Raw genomic sequence first — 25,623 nt, forward strand, 5'->3', positions numbered from 1 at the left:
CGGTACCAATGACTTTAACTGGTTAGGAAAATGTGAAGAATTGCTGGGTCAAGCTCCTACTATAAAGGATGGTAAGATCAAGCTCGAATGGTTAAGAAATAATTATATGAATGTACCAATCGATGAGACCAAAGAAATCATTAGGAGCTATGCCCGTGCATATATACTTTATATGATCGGTACTATTCTATTTTCGGATTCCACTAAGGATTCGGTGCATGTGAGATGGTTGCCACTTCTTGAGGATCTTGAGGAGTGTGGAGAGTTATCATGAGGAGTGTCGTGTTAGCTTATCTATATAAGGAGATGACCAAAGTGACACTCGTGCAAAACAAAGAATTCAATGGTTGTCTCACTTTGCTGCAGATATGTTCACAACCGGTTCAAGTCAACGAGGATGTCATGCGTTCCCAACTTCACACACAACCAGACGAGGATATTCTCCGAGCTCATGCTGAAGCTGAACAGGGAAGGGGGAGGGGAAGAAGAGGGAGAGGGAGAGGGAGAGGAAAGGGAGTTGTAACTTTTTGTTAAATTCCGATATACTTGATAGGATGTTTATGTTTGAAATTGAATGTTCTGTTTGAATGTTACGTATCCGATTGATTATGATTTTTCAGTAAGTGAATTGAATTTGGGGGTGCAATTGATTATGGATTGGTATGTGTTTATTTCTGTTTGATAAGATATGTGTTTATTTGTGTTTGTAATTGCATTGTGGATTGATAACTTGTGGATTGATATGTATGTATTAGCAGGAAAGATATTTTTCAGCTGAGCAAATGCTGGAGGATCTCTGCCAAATGGTCGGGGTTGGTAACCCCGACCATTTTTGTCGTGAGTTCTGGCCTGGGCTAAATGGCTGGGCTAAAGTTTCTGCTAAATGGTCACGGTTGGGAACCCCGACCATTTTTGAATAGGCAATTCCGAAATGGTCGGGGTTCCCAACCCCGACCATATTTGCATTGACTAAGTTAGTCGGAGTTTCGAACCCTGACTAATTTGGCTTCTAAATAACGGACGGCCTCCTACATAGTCGGGTTGGCAACCCTAACTATTTACGAATGAGATTAAAAAAAATTGACTTACTTTCTCGCCACGAAGCTAACGTGACGAGAAAATGAATCGATTTTTTGTAAATAAGTTTAAAAAGAATCGATTTTAAAGAATAAATTATATAATGGGTCTAAATAGAAAATTTCTTCTTAAATCACACAAGACAAGCTATCGAAATAGAAATGTACTAGCAATCCAACTTCCAAAGTTACTGTTTGGAAGTGGATATAGCAAACATGGTACTAAAGGCCCACTCTCCATCACACCTCCAACGACGGCCCCTGCTACAGTACACCGGTGCCTTTAAAAGCTTTCGAAACAGAGAGTGATAGAGTGTGCGTCTGTCATTTCTCTTCGAAATAATATTTGCACCCGAACCCCCAAATTTCATCTCTCTCCCGAATCCGAGCTCGAGCGATGGAACCAGGACCTTCATCTCCTTTGTCGCCGCCTCCGACGATCTCCGGCCGCTCGCTAACCCTAACTGATCTCAACGCCGACGCCCTCACGCGCTGCGCCAGCTTCCTCAGCCTTGCCGACGTCTGCCCTCCGCCACGTCGCCTACTCCGACGACGTCTGGCTTCGACTCTACGCGTACGCCATCGATCTCTTCTGCCCTTGAATTACTTGTTAGAGTTTGATTCGTAAAGTGATTGAAAACTAGTTATTTTAAATTTACTCAAGAGTTTGGTCATGAAAAGTTCATCTTTTCTTCGCAAGCTGTTATCTTGTTTAGTGTTTACTTGCCAGTGAACAAGAAATTGTAGTAAATATGAACCATATTGATCTTTTCGGATTCCGAAAAGATTACGAAAAGCCATAGAAAAATTTGTGATTCCGAGAAAAGACCATGATTTGATATTTTATTTTTGACCCATGATTTGATATTTTATTTTTGACTAGGAATATAAGTTGATGGAATAACCATCGTCATTAATTTTGATTAAACGCCAGTTAAGAACATTCAAGATGCATCTTGGTATTTGTCCACTAAATGAATTGATATGATCGGCCACATGGTCTCCTTTGTGAATTATCGAATATTTGCTTATTTGTTACATTAGACATTAAATAATTCAAGGACTGATCTTCATCCTACATGCAAAATGAACAGAAAATACTAAATGCATGATTAAGCAAATAATTAATGTGTCTGCTAGTAGCTTGAGTTTGGCTCATTTGTTGATCGGACTAGCCAAAATCAAGCTAAACACCAAGCCGAAAAGGAACTTCCATAAGAAGCAATTCATTTGGCATCTCTAAACGTAATCTTCCCATACTACTTAGCGAACGGTTTTAGCAAATTTGCAGGTTTCTTAATACTGCCAGGGGAAAAAAAAATTCAGGTTGAAATTTCCTTTGACATCGTAGAGTTGACTGATCTCCGTGGTTTTAATAACTATACATGAAAAGAAGGAAGATACATGTAGAAAAAGATTTGTTGTAATTTTCATTTCCCCATGCTAACAGAAGACCAACATGATTCGTGTCTTGAGTGGAAAGTGAACAATATTTATATGTAGTCATAAGGAAAAGAAAACAAATCCACCTTCCATCACAATTATTTTTTGAAAAATAAAATCCAAGTATACGTCAAATTAAAGTGCTGAAAATTCTTACCTTTAAATGCAGATATATACTTAAATAGTTATACTTTATTTATGCATTTATGTATCCATTCACAAGATTGATATGCATTATTTGCGTACAAGTCTCCTCCACTGCATGTTTTGAATATTCTTCTTAAGGAATTTAAAAATATCTTGGGGGAGGCCTAGCTCTAGTAAAGCATAGACCCAGGTAGGGAGAGTTGGGAATTGGGCAGTCCTAGTTCAAGACTGGATTATATGACCTTTATTAAATGTTCATAATTAGTTGCCAGGGAGGTTGCAACTGAAATTGGTGCAATTCCATTGAAGTGTGAATGCCATGTTTTATGCTATCCAAATTTGAAAACGGTTAGGTGAGGTTTCAGAAAACCTTTGGTCAGTTATTGACGGAAACTAGTTACCAAAAATTAATTCTACAAACTCCACACTTGCGCCATTTTTCTTTACATCCCTTAACAAGGACATGAAAGAGAGGGTCTCATATGCAGAAGACAACTAATACAAATTATTTTTAGTGTTATTTGTTTAGTACAAATGTCATTCTAATCGTTTATTGTCTGTATTATGTAATTTTAGAGAGAGGTGGCCATTTCAGTGTATATCTTCTGCAAATAATTGGACAAGGGAAAAATATTTGGACAGACACATTGCAGTGAACCAGTTCAAATTTTCAGATCCAGTGCAATCTATGTTTTCTCAGCATCCAATACCTTACAGTCACATAATGCTGGAGAAAAACAAAGTCTTCGTAGCACAGGTGGGTTTTTCTTGTAGAAGTAGGTTATACTCTTTAATTGTGTAAGTTTTAAGTTCTACTGATGGATCAGTTTCAAATTTCTAAAAAAAAAAACTAACCCATTTAAATTGCAGCTTTTTTATGATGTGAATATTGAGCAATATGCTACCGGACAGGGGTTCCATACACCATACTTGATGTTCTTTTCCATCGTGCAGTTTATGTCTTTTGATAATTGCTTTATTAAATATGCTTATAACATTTACCCTTCAAATCCCATCAAGCCATATTCTTGTATTTTCATGAAGCTAATATTTGTACTTTCAAAATTTGTGCCTCTTACAACAAGCATTTGGTTTTATCTGCAATATTCAAATTCTTGCCTTGTATGTCATCAGTTGTATATGGAAAATATTATATAGGTTTTGGCAGTTTTCTTAGGAAATTTATTTTTTGTCTTTGTCTCATGAAATCCAGGACAAATCTAATTGCCCTAATTTTAAAATCGCAAGCGACTTACTGCCATCCATCCACTGTAGATTGCAGAAGCTTCTATCCTGGTGAGAGAGAGAAAAGCCTTTCATCCTACTTTATTTCACGAATCATTATTTGCATCTTCAGGTGCAAGGACAAGCTTTTTTTGGAAGTCAAAAGAAATTTCCCTGCTTTGGCAGATCTATTCTATCAATCTTTCTCTTTCTCTCGACCTTTCACTTTCTATGGATCCAAACATTAACCCCTCTGTTGCAGCTAATTCTAACCTGATAAACTAGTTCACAACCCCTAATTAACCCGTCCCTCTTTATTTATCCAATCTATTGGCATTTTTTAAGTCTACTTCATTTTGTAAGCAATTCCAGAAAGTAAATTTGCTGCTAATATCAACATAATCTGTACTAATGATTAATAAATAGCAACCCGTCTCAAAGTATTTTGTAAATGGGTGCTCTTGTTTGTATAATGTTTCCTACCATTTTCCATTATCTCCCCTTTCTCTTTGATTGTGGTCTCTCCATGAAACTCCTATCAAATATAAAAAGGTTAAATGGTGTTAGTTATCATGCACAGCCTCGTCATTTTCTACCTTTATTGCTTTTGTTACCTCCTTGAAGCTTCCTTGAATTATGAAGGAAGTAGATGCACCTAAGTACTTGGAAAGTAGTGCTTCCAGTTTTCTGAACATTCTTGCTAGAGGATTTCATTACACACCACGAGTTAGTAATAGGTTAATGTTTTATTAGATGGAATGTATGTGACCAAGGAAACATTGTGTATTAACCTTTTGATGCTACCATTGCCGTTTTATAATTTATTATTTTTTGTATACCCTTTTCAGCATGATTTGAACCTTCAAGTATTTGTTAAATCAAGTTTGTTCTTTGCTTGGAGAGTCAATACAAGCAGCATAATTGAACTTGACAACACCTGTATGATGACTATCTGTTCAACTCAAGGTAAAACATGACCTGTTCCTTTTAACATAGACGACCAATTTGCCTTTAAGGTCATCTGTATTATAACTCTTAGGGCGTCCATTTTGACCCAATCAAGAAGTCAACTAGAGTTACATAGTAAATCCATTTTAAATCCAGCATGTGGCAAGAGACGATGATTTTACTACTACACCGCAGGAAGAAATACAAATTTAATAGGTCATCTAATTGTAAATATGAGCTTATCAGTTATTAGAGCACCATTATATGCAGGCACTTAACTGGAAATCCGTTGTATGATTCACATATGAAAAACTAGTAGGACATGAGTCACATGACAAAGCATCATTCAAATATGCCTTTGCACACATAACCAGAAACTACTATACTAATTTTAATCAAAAGTTATGGATACTAAAAATGCTTAGAATGAAATTTCTGTGGTAATTTTCTTAGTGTCATAATTAATTTCTCCAACACTTTTTGAGACTTGGTCTTGGCTTCAAGTTGCATCTTTCAGTAAACTTGCTGAAATCAGTGGTTGTGGATCTGTGATAACTGGGAAACAAGTTATATGGAAGCGACCAAACAACATTTAAAGCTGCTTACTTTTTGGTTTCCAAATTCGGTTCAATGAAACAAGTATTTTTTCCCTTTCCTATTGTCAATGGTTTTCTTTATCCTAATGCAATGCAATCTCCCTTATAAATAGGGGCCAATTGTACAAAGTATGGGGTTTGAATCTGTCAAAGATGGTGTATCCCGCGTCAATCTCTTAACAGGCCACAAAGCAAGGATTACTTGTATGAGGTTAGTTTACATCTTTATCTTCCTGAATCTATTTTGTGCCCTATCTATTTTAAACTTTAGCATATCCTATTTTTGTGCATGTCATATTTCTTTCATATTTATTTTAAACTTTAGCATACTTTAATGCACAACTATCATAGAGTTCCCACTGTTATGTATACATTGTCCTAATTTAACTCATTTGATGAATTACCTGATGTTGTCTCCTATTTACGATATATCTAATGTCTCCTACATATACTTTTTTTAATGTTCTGTATTTAAAAGATTTCAACACTATTATTTAGCCCTTGCTATTTCATCGGAATAAGCCTTTACACTTTGGTATGTGATAAGATTTGGAGAAAATAGGTTACTGGAGAGACTTCTCCTCACTCTGTACTTTATTATTTATAAAGATGGATTAGTTACAAGTTAGTCTCACAGACAATGTGAGACTAAACCAATGTTAAACTAAACTCTCTTCTAACACTCCCCCTTAAGCTGGAGCATATATATCATGCATGCCCAGCTTGTCACAAATAAAGTCAACTCGTGTTCGACCAAGTAATTTTATAAGAATGTCTGCCAACTGGTGTACTGTCGATACATGTTTTACCGTGATGATTTTGTCCTTGAGCTTCTTACGGATTACATGACAGCCAACTTCAATATGCTTGGTTCTCTCATGAAACACGGGATTTTCAGCAATGTAAATTGCTGCTTTATTGTCGCCATATAGATCCATGTGACCTTCTGGAGGGAGACCAATATCTGTCAATAGGTCTCTGATCCAAACAATCTCTAGTGTCATATTTGTCATAGCTCTATATTCTGATTCTGCACTGGATCGAGACATAACACTTTGATTCTTACTTTTTCATGACACCAAATTTCCTCCAAGGAAGACAGATATCCAGTAGTCAATCTCCTATCAAAAGGACATTCAGCCCAATCTGCATCAGAGAAGTCTGCAATTCTGGTGTGTCCTTGATTTGAGTAGAGAATTCCTCATCCTGAAGCCTTCTTCAGGTATCTCAAAATTCTCATTACTGCATTCAAGTGAGTAGTTCTTGGTGCGGACAAAAACCGACTCATAATACTGACTGCGAATGTGATGTCAGGTCTGATCACTGTCAGATAATTTAGTTTTCTCACCAATCTCCTATACTGCTCAACATCCTCAAGAATCTCGCCCTGATCTAGTAGTAGTTTTGAGTTCACATCCATTTGAGAATCACTGCTTCTGTATCCTAACATCCCGGTTTCTGAGAGCATATCCAGGACATACTTTCTTTGTGACAAAAGAATACCCTTCTGTGACTTTGCAACTTAAATGCCTAGGAAATATTTTAGAGAATCAAGATCTTTGATTTGGAAATGTGTCTGTAAATACTTTTTTAGGCTGTCAATACTAGAAGCATCGTCCCCTGTAATTACAATGTCATCCACATAAACAACGAGTAGAATTCGTTTCTCATTCTGAAATCGCCAAAAGACAGAGTGATCTTTATGTGCATAATAAAGCCCAAATTCTTGAATAGCCGATGCAAAACATCCAAACCATGCTCTCGGAGATTGTTTCAGACCATAGAATGATTTTTCAGCCTATATACCTTTGCATTCTCCCCCTGAGCGACAAAACATAGTGGTTGTTCCATGTAAACCTCCTCATCTAGAATACCATTAAGGAATGCATTCTTAATGTCCAACTGATGAAGTGGCTAGTGATTTGTCGCTGCTAACGAAATAAAAATCCGAATAAATGTTATTTTTGTCACCGGAGAGAAGATATCTACGTAATCCAAGCCATACACCTGTGAATAGTCTTTAGCAACCAGTCGAGCTTTCAGACGTGCTAAAGTTTCATCAGGATTTAACTTGACAATGTACACCCACTTGCAGCCGACGGCTCGCTTTTCTGGTGAGAGTAGGACAAAATTCTAAGTCTCATTCTGTCGTAAGGCCCTCATTTCGTCCTGCATCGCTTGGTTCCAACCTGGAATAGATAGAACTTCTGACACATTCTTGAAAACCAAATATGAGTTGAGAGAAGTAACAAAAGATCGTAAGGTAGAGGAGAGGCGATCATAGGAGACAAAGTTAGAAATAGGATGTTGAGTACAAGTGCTTTCCCTTTTCGAAGTGCAATAGAAAGGTCTTCCGCAGAAGGGGGTACATATGCACTTACGGATTCAGGTTTTTCGGGCAAAGGGCGTGGTGCTGAGGCCAATGTTGGCACAAGAACAGGAGCAGAGCGACGATGATAAACTTGAATTGGGTCGTTAAACCGAACATAGTCTTTGCTAATAGCGCAAAGAGTATTATCAGCGGATGAACCACCACCTGTAAGCAATGACTCTTGTAGGATCGAATAGTCATACTCATCCGGTAATAATGAAGATAGAGAACTAAAATGATTGGGTTTATCTTCGAGGAAGGTTACATCAGCAGATAACACAAGACGATTGAGTGATGGACATAAACACTTGTAATATTTATGCTTTCGGGAATAGCCAAGAAAAATATCTTTAATAGACTGAGAGTCAAACTTTTATTTATTTGGACTGTGATTATGAACAAAGCACAGAGAGCCAAACATCTTTGGAGGAAGTGAAAAGAGATCATCATTGGGGTATAAAATCTTGAAAAGAATTTTATCTTGTAGAACAGAAGAAGACATTCGATTAATCATGTAACATGCTGTTAAGATAGCTTTCCCCCAAAATTCTTTAGGAACGTGGCAATGGAATAGCAAGGTTCGAGCAATATCAAGTAGATGTCTATTCTTTCATTTAGCAACTCTATTTTGCTGAGGAGTGTAAACACAAGAAGACTGATGGAGGATCCCATGTTGTTTAAGGAAACTAGTGAAATTACCATCCAAATATTCCTTTGCATTATCAGATCGAATTTTTTTATTGAAGACTTGAATTGATTGATTATTTCAGAATGAACGAGTTTAAATGTGGAAAAGATTTCAAACCTAGACTTGAGAAGATAAATCCAGGTAACACGAGAGTGATCATCCGCAAAATTGACAAAGTACCGGAACCCTAATTTAGAAGTTATTGGGTATGACCCCCAAATATCAGAATGAACAAGATCAAATGACTTAGCAGCTCTCTTATTGACTCGATTAGGATAAAACACATGATGATGTTTGCCAAGTTAACACGACTCACACTCTAATGAGAAAAGAGAGATTTGAACCGGGGATTAAACAACTTGAGAATAGAGAGAGAGATATCCTAACTGACAGTGCTATTGTAGGTATGATAAGTTTTTGATACAAGCCAAATGTTTGACGTCCAATTCTAGTTTATAATGATCGTTCTGCTCACGTTCCGTCCCAATCGTTTTCCTCGTTACTAGGTCCTGAAAGAAACAATGTATGGGGAAGAATATCACTGTACAGTTTAGAGATTTTGTGATCTTACTAACAGATAAAAGGTTATAGGAAAAACTAGGAAGATAGAATACGGAAAAAAAGGAAGACTAGGAGTAGGATTGGTATTGCCGACATCCTAAATATGTGTACGTGAACCATCAGCTAATATAACTAAATTAGATGTAGGGCTGAAAGATGATAATATACCTTGATTCTCAGTCATATGATCAGTGGCACATGTTTCTATAATCCAACTATTAGATGAAGACGAAGTAAGTAAAGATAAAGGGGTAACTGCACTTTTGCAAGTAGCGGATAAGGAGGAAGACGATGTTTGTGAACTCTGGTACTGTTGGAATAATTGAAATTGCTGAAATTGACGCTGCAGCTCCGCATTATGAAAGACTAACTGTAGTTGACTTTCACTATCAGATGATGTAAAGTTGTCCTGAGCGGTCATGTAAGCATCCTTGGCCTTTTTCTTTTCTAATTCAGGATAATTATATTTGAAATGTCCTGACTGGCGACAGTAGTTACAAGTCTTCACTAAGTCATCGTCATGAGTATGTACGCCTTGAGATGGACATACACGGCCACCTCGTTGACCACCTCGGCTCTCAGAACGACCAGTGTGGTAACATCATCGCCCTCAAAGTTTTCTCTACCTCTTTCAGGACCACCAGTATGACCTCCTCGTTCATAATACTGCCAACTCTGAGTGGCAAGCGCAGAGTGATTCGTAGTTGATGTAAGTGGCTGTGCATGGACAACGTTTTTCAGAAAGTGATAAGTATCAGTCAGAGAACTAATAACGGAGCTCCCTATGATTTGTGGTCGAGCAGAGGAGTAAATGGAATTTAGGGTACCCAAGTAGGTAAGTACCATAAGTTTGTTCCATTGATTATGAATTTGTTTAACATCCCCAGTAATAGGAAAAATCTGATGAAGTTCCTCAGCCAGACGATTAAACTCACCATAATGATCATCCATGAGTTTACCATCTTGTTTCTTACGAAACAACTCTTGAATTACTTCATTTACCCGATTAATATTGCTACTACCCCCTTAGATGTCTTGCAAAAAATATCAAAATTCCTCCACTGTCATACAATGAAGAACTAAATCCTGAATTTTAGGCTCCATAGTATTAAGAATTTGATGCAAGAGGACACTATCATCCAATGTTCAAAATTCTGGTGTTGGAGTAGGAGGGCCTGTCAACAAATGAGCAGTTTTGCCTGGACCTGCCACGTAGATTTCAATAACACGCTTACACTGGAAATAATTAATTCCATCAAGCTTCCAGTCAGTGATTCTATTAGAAAATATCTCTGAAACTTTCGTCTGGACCGTTAACTCAGAATTCTTGAGTTCCTCAAATCCGACCATCATGAAACAGACGAGTAGAGTTCAAGACAATACCCTCCACAAATTGTACTTCAAACTGGAAATAATCAAAGCATGTTCAAATTCAAGATAATAATTCTTGAATTAGTCAGTAGGCTGAACAAGTTCAAGAACTCGAAGGTTTAATTTTGAACCCAAATGTTAAAATGCAAAAACCCGAAGGTTAACATGGAACCCGAATGCTAAAGATGAAGAACCCAAATGTTAAGATGGAACCCGGAGGTTTTTTAATTAATTTTTAATTAAAATTTTAATTATTTTTTTAATTTTATTTACAGTACAATTCCTAGATCTGATTCAAATTCGAAAACAAAGAGGGAGGGGGGATAGAGGAGCATGACGGCTGTGAGTGAAGGCCCTATGGTGGCAACGGCGTCGGATTTGGACGAAGACGAAGACGGCGGCGACGGATCTGGACGAAGACGGCGGGAATTAGGGTTAGGGTTAGGCTTAGGAAGTTGGATTAGTATTAGAGTTAGGGTTAGAGATAGGCTCTGATACCATGATAAGATTTAGAGAAAAGAGTTTATTGGAGAGACTTCTCCTCACTCTATACTTTATTATTTATAGAGATGAATTAGTTATAAGTTAGTCTCACAGGTAATGTGGGACTAAACCAATGCTAAACTAATACTCTCTTCTAACAGTAAGTAATACATAATGTTTTTGACCATTAGATTAATGGATGTGAGGTTAATTTTTGATAATCGATATATCTAATATTAGCTTTTCAGATATGCCGAATATATTAATGGGATCTGATTGTAGAAATTTATTACCTTCAAACATCTCTTGTATTACATGACATACATTTTCAATGCTATATGTTTTTGTCATTTCCATTTTATGTCTGTACATGTTTTCTCTTATCTGATTTGTATCCATATTTAAATTTGGAAGATGTGGATCCTTACTAAGATATATCCGTATTCGTATCCCTAACCGATTAATAAGCAATGCAGATATGGTAAATATCATATCCAATCCGCATCTTTTAAGAGCTGTTTGCAATCCTACCCTTGAGGCAATTTTTCCGAACTTTTATCTTGATTCTTGATGCCTAGTAAGATCATGGCTCTTTTACTAAAGAAAAGAAAGAGAAGTTCTTGATGCCAGTTGCATGACTGACTAAAATCCAAAAGTTTCCTGGTCTATGTATATCTTGGGGCTCATGATATTCAATTATTGATACAATATTGTTTGATTCTACATGCCTATTCAACCCCGTGTCCTATGCAAGAGATATTCAGGAAGGGTTGAGGCGGTTCTAAACTTAATGTTGTTTGTAGTTAAAAAAAGGTTGTCTTTTGTGGTCATATTTATAGCTCAAATGCAGGTTGATAACTATAATATGAAACCTACACACTGTGTTACTTGGGTACTTCCAATCTGATGCCATACCCGTAACCGACACGTATCTGTACCAAACTCCTTGAACACTTCTTGCATATATGCATACATTTGTTCGGACATGTACTCAATTATACAATACCTGTTTAATTTAAAACACTTGTAATGCATTTTTTGGACATATATCCTATACTTCACATTCACTCCTTGAGATTCGTTGAACATAAGTAGTTGCCATTTATGATTTTAAAGGGTCGTTTGGATGTTTAGTTCAAAAACTAGGGATTTTTCAATTTATAATACACATAATAAAAAAACATAAAAGTGTTATAGGAATTTAATTCTCATTCTTATTCTCATATAAATTGTTAACTCCAACTAGAAATTTGACACGTGAAAATGCACGTGATAGCAAAAAATTGTTTTAAATTTTTAAATATAAAAAATAATTTTATCCTATTTATATTGAATGTGTGAGTTTATAAGAGATGTAGAGAGGTGAGGATTAGACGATTTTCTTTGAGAAATTGTCATTTTACCATTAGAAAATTTGATCTTGATTTTTTTAAATTAATTTTCGGTGAGGATTAGATGATTTTCTATACCATTATACTTTGATCTTGATATTCTTTTACTAATTTTCCTCATATATTACTTAACGTAATAATAGTATAGATACATGTAAAGAAACTTGATACTTTTCCTTAGGTATATCAATTTTTACAAAAATTATCACTTTCTCTTTGTATCATTTATAAAATAAAGTATAATGGATATGTGGGCTCCAATGTTATTTTCAAGGTATTGAATAATCTAGAATGTTTTTAAAGAAAGAGAAAAGTAAGAGAAGGAAAGAAGAAAGGGAAAAATCATTTTTTAAACAATTACCTTATTGCCCTTTAAATTACAATGAAAATGAGGACATGTCCACCACTCATCCAAATTTTGGCCAAAACCCCACTTGGTTTTTTATATAATAGTATAGACTACCACTCATCCAAATTTTGGACTATCCACAGTTGGTTTTTAATATAATAGTATAGATATATAATATATTTGCTTATAAGTAAATATTTATATGGTTGTCCCTATATGCTATATCCTACCTTTTACAAATTTGCTGTGTTCCATACTCATACTCGTGCCGATACCGTAACCGTACCTATATCCATGCAACATAACTTACACACCATTGATAACTAACACGTCAAATGACCATGGTGTTGTTGGTTTTGATATGTAAGATAACTTGATTGTTTTGTTCTGGGAATATCCTGCAAGCAAATGGTGTTTCTTGACTTAATATTCATGGATTTTTACACTTCTCTTGATATAATGATTTTATTCAGAATAATAATACATATATTGCATTTTTAGATTGCATGACTGAAATACTTCTAATCTCTTCCTTTCCCTTCAGCCTCTTTTGTGGTGGAAACTTTGGATTCTTTATTTTAGTTATCTCAATTTTGTAGAGACCATGGTTTACTTAAATGGGTTTAGTAAGTGCAATGCTCACAAAACATACTGAGACGGGGCCCGAGTGGTATATATAAAAATTGGGCATGACCCGGCCGCAAAATGGAGGGTCGACCTTATATACACTCCTGTCTAATCTAATACCAAAAGAGTGGGATAAAGCAACAAAAATATATAATGCCCATAATTCACAATGTTGACAACAGAAGTCACAGAATACTAAATTAGTAGGAAAAGCTAAAATAACGATATTACACCATAGAGTTAAGTAAAGTTATTACACATCATTACATGTTCAACATTACAAAAGTACAGAATAAAGAGAACTATATACATATATATGTTCTTCAGCTGAAACACTTGAACTAGCTAATTTTTGCTGGGATTTGCAATCTTGTTGCCTCGGTCTTGATCATTACTTGTGGGTGGATGCAGAAATAATGCGGGTAAGCTTAAGGCTTAATAGGTAACCATAATAAAAATCTCAGGTATAGATGTGAGGGGAAAAGGAAAGGATAATGTAGAAAATTGAATTAAAACTAATAGATATCAGCAATAAGCTACCAATGCTCATAGTATAATAGTTAACCTAAATGAAACTTGTAAATATCGATAATGAATAATCAAGCTCTAATATTCGGGATTCAAATTCTCTAACCACAGGATTCATCAGTGATCACACGCATGCCTTTAATAAAAGGCCTACTGGCGAGTTTCCTTGCGTAAAGGGTAATGTCCCACCGACAAGTTTCCTTACGTAAAGGGTCATATGTATAAATATAGAGCGCCAATCAAGACAAGACTTGCAATTAACCAACTTATTCGAAACCAAGATGTCACTAGTCACGAAATGACTATTTCAACATAACTAAACATGGAATTTCAATAGTATATATTGATAATTAATCAAGGGTATAGCTACAAGCACCATGATTTTAAATATTAGCCGACATGTCGGACATGTGGGTCGACACGTCGGACATGTCGGATCAAAGGCTAGAGCGACACAAATATGACCATTTTAAGTCGAATATCGTTTTCGAGGTCCATGTCGGACATGTCGGGGGATATTGCGGACATATCGGCCAGTTTTCAGTCTTAAAAAATTAGAAATCGATCAATTTTTTATTTTATATTTTTTATTTTTTTGGAGTTGAGAAGTATTGGGGTTTGAGTTTAGTACTCAAAAGCCAAACCTCATTAATTCTTTTTTTAGCCTTTTGTTCCCATAGTAACCCGATAGCACATAATACAGATTAAGGCAAAAAAATATTGCTTTCTTTCCCACCGCGATCTCCTCTTGTTTGTCTTCGTCTCTACAAATTGAAATTGAGAATTCATAAAAGTGTGATGTAAACAACAAGTTTGAACCGTAACTTGAAATCAATTCAAAGTCACTATATGTCAGTTTTATGTCAGTTTTATGCAAGGCACTGTACTTCATGTTAATTTTATGCAAGACACTTCGAAAGTTCTAGTTTGACAATGTGTATTTTATTTATTTGTATGTTAATTTTATGCAAGACACTTCGAAAGTTCTAGTTTGACAATGTGTATTTTATTTATTTGTTGGCATAATATTCTAATGTTTCCTACACTTCGAAAGTTCTAGTTTGACAATGTGTATTTTATTTATTTGTTGGCATAATATTCTAATGTTTCCTTTCAAGAAATGGAAAACAACTTGTGTCTTGATGAATAATACTCAACTCAAGTAGGATAAGGTATAACAAAACAAGTGCATTCCATCTTGGTGACCAAAATTGGGTTAGAAATCCATCCAATATGGTAATCTAATATTTAGTATAATGTCCCCCGACATATATCCCCGATTTTCGTTATCCGACATGAACCCGACATCCGATATTTAAAACCTTGATGAGCACGTAATTAACAATCAACTCACGCATGAAGCATTTCCAATTGGATTTTACAGAAGCAATAGAGTATACAAATGAATATCTAATTTCAACTATGGAATTTTCAAGAAAATGAAAATCGAACTTTCGACAAACTCAAGGGATCAAGGAAATGTTACCTACACATAATATTCACAAGGAACGAAACAACCAAATTCTCAATGAATTGAGAGTGAGTAAATACCAACACATAGGACATTGGTCAACCGAAATAGAGCATAAAAGAAAAGCATACTGATAATAATTATACGAGCATTAATTTTCACAATGATCTCATCAACTGATACTGGTAAACATATAATTATTATGCAAAAGAAAATTTGTCTAATGACACGGGTGAATATGCATAGAGTATCAATCGATAACATCTCAAATATGGATATTCGCACAACTAAATATTAGGAATCCAAAAAAATGAAGTTGCATAGAAAAAGAATCCAATAGAATGAGAAAGCAGGGGAGTGGTTACCCACTGTTTGAGACGAACTCCTCTGTACGATCAATTGGGATTGGTTCCAAGAGGGTCGTTCCTATATACGCATACACGTACACCCATGTAAGTGTCCACACGACTAGGTTATATGTTTGCTTGACATAGATATACATGAATGTATATGCGATACATGCTCATGAATGGACAGCAAGGGCATCAATTGTGTCATAGGTTGCAACGGCGAAGAGGGTAATCGAACATTGTTTGACTTGGATGGAAATTAGTATCAAAATCTTTCTATACGAGTCCAGTTTTCAGGGCATCTATTGATTCATCAACCCAACATCCAGTGACTATTTTATACCTAAGAGTGTGATTTGTGAAGACTGGAAATACAAATTGCATTGGAAGTTACATGCGACTATTTGAGGGTCCAACTATGTCCGAATTTAATGAAAATAGAGTCAAAATGTTCACATACTAGTATACTTTTCAGATCATCAATTGGATTGAGAATGCGCATAATATTCATAAGATAGCGCATGAGGAGTACATGGTTATCAACAAGTAATGGCATATGAGTTCCAGATTGATGTCTTAAGTCTCTCACTGAGTTTGGTCAAACAAATATTGTCCAAGATTGATAAAATTATTACTGTAATGACATTGATAGATCTATTTTCTAAAAATAAAAAATCCTTCCTTTAAAATTCAAACTAGGGGCAAGGTTATGTGCCAAACATTAGATAGGGGTCATGCTGTTTGTTCAGTATACATGCATTGGATTCAACCATAGATTCGGAATAGTAAATGATATCCAAAATTGAGCAAATCAAATTCAGATGATAGTTACATGAGTGCAAATTCTAAAATAGAAAACCTTACTTGAAACAGACTAGTTCAAAAAAAGAGATGATCAAAATACTAAAAGAGTATCTTGTTGGAAACTGGAAAACGTGGCGGGAGTTGAAATTATCGACTTGCAAGCTCTATATCTTTATGTACATACTTTCCAAGCTATCCAGAGCAAAAACCATGATTAATTCAGATTTGAGCTGAAAGTGATCATCAAAACAAAGACGAGGTTGATATTCGATGGTTTTGAGTAGAGAAATGACAAGAAAGAGATGTGTTTTGGGGGCTGAGGCTGGCTGGCCAAGAGAGGGAGAGAAGAGGGAGAAAGATGGATTGGTGTTTTCTTGAATCAAGGAAGAAATGAGTGGAAAGGAACGTTGAGTGCATACATAGGTTTGACCATGTGATCAAGGAAAAGGAAATTGTGTAAATTGAGAGGGTTTTTGTGCAAAATTCCCTCTCCACTCATGGCTGCCCAAAACTTGATTAAAAAGGGTGTTAACATGATTTTGGGCTAGGTTTATGTCATTTGGGATCAACTTTAACTAGGGTTTAAATCACATGTATTTCGGGTTTAATGTTAAATACTATTGTGAACAAAAGTTAGATTAATGATCTTAATGAAAGTATGAGTAGATGAACGTTCTCATGTCATTGGAATACTTGCATTGAAATTGCCGATACAAGGGTCAGTACCGGTAATGGTATCCGACTATCAGAATACAGAAATGTTGTACCCTTAATCGTCAGAACTAGTTGTCCATGCCTCTCCACTACTAGTGGGCCCCACTATTCCAAAATCAGATGAATGCAAATCATCTATGTTTGCCAAAAGCCATCCATTAGCTAATGCAAGATACTAAGTCTATCTACAATTTATATAGGTAAGACATGAATGCTATCTAAGTGTAATCTCTCTACTATCGATGTTTGATACCGACTCTATCTAATCCTATGTTTTCTTGGTAGTCTATATTGGAATTTTAAGGTGTTAACCTGTACTCTAATACCACTATGTAATAGCCCCCAAAATATACTCGTTACATGCCATCAATAAAACACCTACCGGTGAGTTTCCTCTCTAAAATGTAATGTCCCACCAGCAAGTTTCCTCGCGTAAAGGGAGATATCCAAATAAACACCCGCCGATGAGTTTCCTGGGTAATATCCATGAATATAGAGTGCTAATTAAAGACAAGACTTGCAATTAACCAATTGTTACTTATTTGAAACCAACATGTCACAAATCAAGAAGTGACTATTTCAACATAATCAAACATGGAGTTTCAATAGCATATATTGACAATTAATGAAGGCTATAGGTTTAAGCACGTAATCGGCAATCAACCAACACATGAAGCATTTACAATTGGATTTTGCGGAGGCAATAGAGTATAGAAATGAATATCTAATTAAAACTATGAAAGTTTCAAGAAAACAACTGAACTCTCAACGGATCGAGAGGGATTAAAGAAATGTTTCCTACACATAATATTCACAAGGAAAGAAACAACCGAATTCTCAGTGAATTGAGAGTGAGCAAAGAAATGTTACCAACACGTAGGGCATTGGTCAACCGAAATAGAGCATAAAAGAGAAGCATACCGATAATAATTATACGAGCATCATTATCACAATGATTTCATCATCTGATATTGCCAAACATGTAATTATTATGCAAAAGAAAATGTGTCAAATGACATAATCAATATGTATAGAGTATCAGTCGATAACATCTCAAATATGGATATTCACACAACTAAAGATTAGGAATAAAAAAAAAACAAGTTGCATAGAAAAAGATACCAATATTATGAGAAAACATGAGAATGGTTACCTATCATTTGAGATGAACTCATCAGTACTGCCGATTGGTTTCAGGAGGGTCATTCCTATATATACATACACGTACACCCATGGAAGTGGCCACACGACTAGGTTATATGTGTGCTTGATATAGATATACATGAATCTATATGCGATGCATGCACATGAATGGGCGGCAAGGATAGCAATTGTGTCATAGGTTGCAATGGCGAAGAGTGTAAACGAACATTGTTCGACTTGATTGAAATTAGTGTCAAAATCTTTCTATATGAGTCTAGTTTTCAGGGTATCAATTGATTAATTAACCTAACATCTAGAGACTATTTTATACCCAAGAGTGTGTGATATGTGCAGACTGGAAATAGAGATTGCGTTGGGAGATACATGTAACTATTTGAGGGTCCAACTATGTCCGAATTCAATGAAACTAGAGTCGAAATGTTCACAGTCAAGTCTACTTTTCATGTCATCTATTGGATGGAGAATGTGCATAATGTTCACGGGATATGACATTAGGAGTACATAGTTGTCAACAAGTAACAGCGTATGAATTGCATATTCATGTCTTAAGTCTCTCACTGAGTTTGGTCAGACAAATATGATCCAAAATTGATAAAATTTTTACTGAAACAACTTTGATGGATCTATTTTCTAAAACAAAGATCCTGCCTAGAAAATTCAAATGAGGGGCAAGGTTATGTGCAAAATATTACATAAGGGTTATGTTGTTTGTCCAGTGTGCATGCATTGGATTCAACCAATAAAAATAGCAAATGATATCCAAAATTGACCAAAATTCAAATGAAAGCTACGTGAATTCAGATTCTAGCATAGAATACCTTTGAAAAGACTTGTATAGTTGAAGATATGATCAAAATACTAACATAGTACTCTACTGGAAACTGAAAAACGTGGCTGGAGTTGAAATTATCGACATGCAACCTCTATAGCTTTATGTCCATACTTTCCAAGCTATCAACAAAAACCATGATTAATTTAGATTTGAGCTCAATGTAATCATCAAAACAAGGTCGGGGTTGAAATTTACCTAATTGTGGCTCTAGACTCCTCTTCTACCAAGGTCCTTGCAATTCTATCCTTTGCTTGCTTCTACTATCTAATTTGAGGGAATGATTGAGTTTTGAGTAGAAAAATGATGTAAAAGTTGGGTATGGGGCTGAGATTGGCTGGCCAAGAGAGGGAGAGAAGAGGGAGGAAGATGGATTGGTTTTTTTCCTTGAATTAAGGAAGAAATGAGTGGCAAGAGAGGTTGAGTGCTTACATAGGTTTTCCCACATGATTAAGGAAAAGGAAATTGTGTAAATTGAGACGTTTTTTGTGCAAAATTCCCTCTCCATTCATGGCTGCCCAAAACTTGATTAAAAAGGGTGTTAACATGATTTTGGGCTAGGTTTATGTCATTTGGGATCAACTTTAACTAGGGTTTAAATCACATGTATTTAGGGTTTAATGCTAAATACTATTGTGAACAAAAGTTAGATTAATGACCTTAATGAAAGCATGGGTAGACTAACATTCTCATGTCATTGGAATACGTGCATTGAAATTGCCTATACAAGGGTCGGTACCGGTAACATTATTTGATAATCAGAAAGAAGGAATGTTATATCAACCGTGTCAAACTGTGCCCTTAAGCAAACTTTTATCTGAACCTTCGTGGTCACCTGAATTATCACTTATTATGCACATGTTTATATATCTAAAACTATTTACAATCTGCTAGTTATTTATTTCCCTGGGGGCAGAAATTTATAAATGCTTTACCAAAATCAATATTTCTAGTTATGTCTGTTACATTAAGTAGGCATCCGTTTGCTAAAATCTGTGCAGTTTAAATTAATGTGCAGTTTTAAATTAAACTTGTAATTATTCTGCAAATATTGTGATACATGTTATGTTTTACTGCAGATTGTTTCGGTATGCATGCTTTTCATTTACATATTTCACTGTTCTACCACAAGGTAGTTTTCATCTACAGGTTGTTTCCCATTGGCGGTACATCTTTATTTCGAAGTTCCATGCAGGATGAGGAACATGTTTTAGTCACATCGAGTTCCGATCGCACTATTCGTATATGGTGGAAGGTATTCTTTGTAACACTTATCCTGAGCAACTGGTCCTCTCTATCTTGGGAATTATCATTCTTCCTGCTTGGTTTTCTATGTATTCTGTTCTTTTCTTCTTTTTTTTTTTATAATGCAATGAAGCATGAGTAGTCTTTTGTTCACCTGAGACTTGCATTCCTCCAAATTCGTACTTTCACTTTGCTATATGATTTTACTTGGACTTCAATGTATAACTTTCACTTTGTATAAGACGTATTTGAACTCTGTTAGTTCAAATGTTACCTTAATTTCTCTGCATCTTTGTGGAGTCTGTAACTTTCTATTGATGTAGCTGCATTGTGGATTTTCCTGCTAGCCATTTGTGCTCTTACTCCTAGCCATCCCGTTAGAATAAAATAAGGAGGGGGGAAATAAGACATTGAATGGAATCTAGGAGAATACTCAAATAAAGGTGTATGGAATTCATGATACCTGTCAGTAAACAAGACTTAAGATAATTTTTCTAAGAGATCTAGCAAGAATGCATTTACATGAAAATGAAGTTCGTATACAGGTGGAAGTAAATATTATTGGGTATATGAATCAAATAGAATGTCATAGTTGTACGAAGAACTGGGGGCAGATCAATAGAATAGTACTGATAAGGCCAGTAAAGAAAAATGGTCAATGTTCTTACTATTAGGATTATGTTTAAAATGAATCAAAGAGAATGTCATAGTTGTATGAAGAACTGGAGGTAGATCAATAGGATATTACTGATAAGGCCAGTAAAGAAAAATGGTCAACGTTCTTACACACCTTTATTAGGATTATGTTTAAAACATGAAAAGGAAGCTTCCTTGTGGACATTCGCCTAAATTATCATGTTGGTGAAGAAGATCGCGGACATAGGATGATTGCATGGAGGCTGTAAATATGGAATGTAATAAGGATAGGTGAGATTATATTAGATATTGCAAGTTGATGCATAGTAACCCTGAGATTCACTCAGACAGATTTTAATGGTGTTTTTCATTATAATCGACCGAGTTAAAAAACCAGGAAATGTGTCAGCACATTCAAAATTGTATTGATGTGATTGTACAAATGGTACCAAAAGGTTAGACATTTTAAAATTTTCAGAAGCTTCCTCTATATAATTAGCTAACGTTAATCCTATAGGAAAAAATCTACATTGTAGTGGAATTCCAATTTGGCGATCTTGAGTGTAATTCTATTGTCATGTAGTATCTGTCTCCTTTAAAAACTTAAAATATGAAATGCTTAGATAACTCGGAGCATAATCCAGATTTCTGTGTTAAAGCCTTTAAATCTGATGAAACCCTATTGGCTTAAAACTCTTGAACTGAATTATCCTGTGAGTTATCTTTTTCATGTTGTTTGCTGCTAAGCTATTTGATCTTTTCCTGACGATGTTTGTAACTCAATTTTCATATTGGTTTCTCAGTGTTAGTTGATAACATGTAGATTTGGCATTAGACTGTGGATCTTATCTTTACAAATTTGTTTTAAAATACTGTAGGGTCGTTCTCATCGTTGTTTAAAAGGTCATAATGGACCAGTTACCACCTTGGTGGATACATTACTAGGGAATTGTGAATCAAAAGTTCTTGCTAGTGGAGGAGAAGATTGTACTGTTCGCCTTTGGTCGGTTGGTGGAAAGCATCATCCGATTGTGACATTCCATGGGCATGCGAAACCAGTTTCGTTGCTATCTGCTGCTAAGTAGGTTTTATTTTCATTTCAGAAATTTAAAATTTAGGCAGCTCCTATATTCTTTATGTCAACTGCTTCTAGGTTCTTTATGTTTATGCAAGGTAATAATGCTTACCAAAACAAGTTGTTTTATTGGACCTTTATATTATTTCTTGTATACTTCCTTCTTTAAGAATAGAGTTCACATTTTACAACATATTTATTGAACGAATCAGATGATTCAGATCAATGAGTGACTATAGGCAGTTTTGAATAATCTGTAGGGTCAAAATTATGTAGTTCGTGAAAGTTCTCATATTTTAGACAATATGTTCTAGTGTTTTCTAAAACATAAATAATTAAATAAATAATACAAGTAGTTAAAGTTCGTAGACAAGTAATATTATTTATGAACCAACGGGCTGTTGACAGAATGGTAAAAGGGGAGGATTTTTAAAGTACAGTCAGGCCCGAATCATGGGAAAGGCATGAAGGTCCAAATATTTTTATATAAGGAGTTTCATCTGCTAAACACAAATTAAGTTTGGTGCTGTCTCAAACACAAGGAAATTATTAGCCAAAAAGTTTATGGGTTCTAGGTTCTAGTGATGTTGATGTTGGAAATACAATGGACAGAGAGCTATAATTCTGGATGCAGAAGCTTTCTAGATTATATGTAAGGTTGCTACTTTTATTTGGAGAAACATGCAAGTAAATGGGGTTTTGGCACTTAAATAGTTAAAAGATAAAATATTCGGTCTGTGCTTATCCTTGTTTTCTTCAACTTAATGGAGTGACAGTTCAATGTTATGTTAATTGTAATATCTTTAAAAAATCACTAATATCATTATTGGCCTTGTCCACATTAAGAAGAAGCCCTTGGGGAAAGATGTTTTCAAGTACTAGAGAAATTCTAGCAGAAATGGATGGAGAAATCATCCTACAGAAAGGAACAAAATATTTTTGCATAAGAAAGTCTACAAAAATAGGGAGTACATCTGAAGTACTTACGAAAGTGCGGAAATGAATATCAAGTGAAGCCAACATAACTTAATATAGCTAATACTAACAATAGACAACGCCAGAGCGAGGTACTCAAGAAATGTGCCTTGAATTTGTTGCTTCCTAAAATGTACTGCTTATATATATTTTCATTTCCACCTCCATGTTCTGTGCCATTTTTTGATAATATTTTTGGATTCAGTTTGTCTCATGAAAAACTATCTTGGTCTCTCTTTTATTTTATTTACTATTATTTTTTTGGGGTACAGACACAAGGCTTCTCTTCTGGTGAGCATGTCTACAGATTCAAGGGTATGTTGTTTTTGCGACTTCATTGCTTTAGTTGATAAGATGCCTACCTGACTTATATATACCCGCGTGTATGCGCGCATGCACACATGTTTTTTTTTGTGTGTGCATGTCTTTTCTGTGTTCAGAGGTGCGTGTTTGTTTCCACATTCACAGGCGGGGTGTGTGCTCTTTGTTTGCATGCACACAGAGAAACAGTTTGGTGTCAAAAAAGATCGCACCTAATAGTTCATGTTCATAGTTTTGATGTCTATCTGCATATGCGCACATGCATACACACAACATTTGTATGATCTTAACTTTTGTGTCCAAGGGTAACTATATTGACTTGATATTGGAAATACTTTCATTAAATAGTCTAATCTTAAGCATGTGTTCCCTTTATCATTTTGAGATATAGAAATGCAATCTAACATGCAAAAGTTCCATGACATTATTTCATACCTATAATATTCGTAACTATTCCCAATATAGGGTTAATAAGTTACTAACAGATAGACCCCCTGTACTATTGCCCAATTACGAATAGACTGCCTGTAGTTCTATTGTTGTAGGTAGACTGCCTGAGTGAATTGTTTTGTCTCTGTTATCCTCAAAGAATGAAAATTTTGTTTTTGACAAATAGACCTCCTACAGGTAAAAGAGTAAAAAGATGTTCACTCAGGAGGTCTATTCACAATTAACTCATAAATAGATAGGCATATCTGACTTACATGCTTCTCTCTCTTTTTTTAGCTCCGAGTTTGGGACACAACTTTGGCTTCATCCTCAGGTTCCTCATCATGTGTAGGAACGGTTGGTTTTCCTGGTACACCTGCTGGTATGGAATGTCATGAAACTTTGTGCTATGTTGCTGCTGGTTCATCTGTCGCTGCAATTGACATAAGAACTATGCAGAAAGTTTGTACCATTGCAGTTCATCCCCCCAAAATACGCTCATTTAAAATGCTTCCTTCAAAGTGGTTAATGTGTACTGGTGGAGAAGAAAAGTAAGTACATGATCTCAAAATATTTAGTTTTACTTCGATCATCTTAAATGATAGTACTTGTACTTCAATTCACCTGTTACACTTTGACTTCAATTCACACAACATAATTTTCCGAGAAGATATCGTATGCAGTTTCCAACACTTTTTTAATAAAATAGTAGTCTTATTATGTTGGTAAAACTTTGAATTAAAATATGTGTATTTCAATCATGAGTACTTTAAATATTTTGCATCTTGGCATTTGTATATGTTATATAACTGTCTGGGCAAGTCTGAACATCTAGGGATTTTCTTCTTGTGAGAAGACATCTTGGGAATTTCACATGCTACTTGTTAACTCCTTATGCACCTCCTTTTTCGATGCTCTATTCTTCTTGCATCATTGGAATACATCCTTTCTTGTTGAACTGAACAAGCATAACCTGTTCCAATATACTTTCTATGCCTAACTTCCCTAAACCCTCATACTCATTCCATCCCAAACAAACTTGCATATGCAAACGGGAAATAAAAGAAAAGAAAAGGAAAAGAAATTAGATATGAAACCAATAGCATCAACCGCCACCTCCCACATAAACATGCACAGTTGCTTCACCATAGTTGATGTAAAAGCTACATCTTCAACTTCAGAAGCAATCCAGCACCATACTTCTTTGGAAATTGATAGACCAGTATCTTATTTCTATAGATCTCTCTTGGATATTAGTGCAGTGGCAGAGACCTTAAGATGGTAGCAGAGCAAACTAGGTTCGAATCTTACTGGCCCAAGTTGAAAGTATATTAAAAAAAAAAGATACCGGTCTGTGAGTCCAAGTTTTGGCCCTAGGGAGCTCAACCTGCTGGGCATGTTAGATTATAAAATTATAAATCTCAACCCTCACCGTAATGTTGGTGTTTTGATGCAATGGCAGGGAAAGGTATTGTATGGTTTGAAATGCACATGATCATATTTCTGATGGAGGAATGGATTGGGCTTCCTGTGGCAGAGGAAATCTCAATGCATATGGCATTAACCAGGGATCTTTGAAAATCCATTTTGTGTGGAGTTGAATATGGTTTTTTTAAAACCCATATGCATGAAATCTTAGGACACCCTGCAGTCCCTTAGTCCTTTTCTATTGGATTTACTTCCTAGACATACCACATATCTAATGACATTAGAATTTAATAATGACTCACTACTCACTGAAATGTTGTAACCAGTGGCGGATCTAGAAAAAAATTTTATTTTTTTGGCGGGGGGGGGGGGGGGGGGG

General features: G+C 35.6%; 1 protein-coding gene across 3 annotated transcripts in view; it reads left to right on the top strand.

Moving 5' to 3' along the window:
- The window catches only part of LOC109827643 (katanin p80 WD40 repeat-containing subunit B1-like), a 25,479-nt gene continuing 1,463 nt past the window's right edge, over window positions 1,608-25,623 (top strand). The window contains exons 1-7 of one of the 3 annotated variants that reach the window (XM_020394658.1): window positions 1,608-1,650; window positions 3,243-3,423; window positions 5,548-5,645; window positions 20,285-20,390; window positions 21,895-22,097; window positions 23,339-23,381; window positions 24,114-24,367. In XM_020394658.1, coding sequence (XP_020250247.1) covers window positions 3,355-3,423; window positions 5,548-5,645; window positions 20,285-20,390; window positions 21,895-22,097; window positions 23,339-23,381; window positions 24,114-24,367 — 773 coding nt within the window. In that variant the 5' untranslated portion in view covers window positions 1,608-1,650; window positions 3,243-3,354. Of the gene's footprint in view, window positions 1,651-3,242; window positions 3,424-5,547; window positions 5,646-20,267; window positions 20,391-21,894; window positions 22,098-23,338; window positions 23,382-24,113; window positions 24,368-25,623 lie in introns of those variants that run through there. The other 2 variants (XM_020394672.1, XM_020394666.1) reach the window with 2 other exon arrangements.

Source organism: Asparagus officinalis, chromosome 1 (genome assembly GCF_001876935.1).
Source record: "Asparagus officinalis chromosome 1, Aspof.V1, whole genome shotgun sequence".
NCBI lineage: Eukaryota > Viridiplantae > Streptophyta > Magnoliopsida > Asparagales > Asparagaceae > Asparagus > Asparagus officinalis.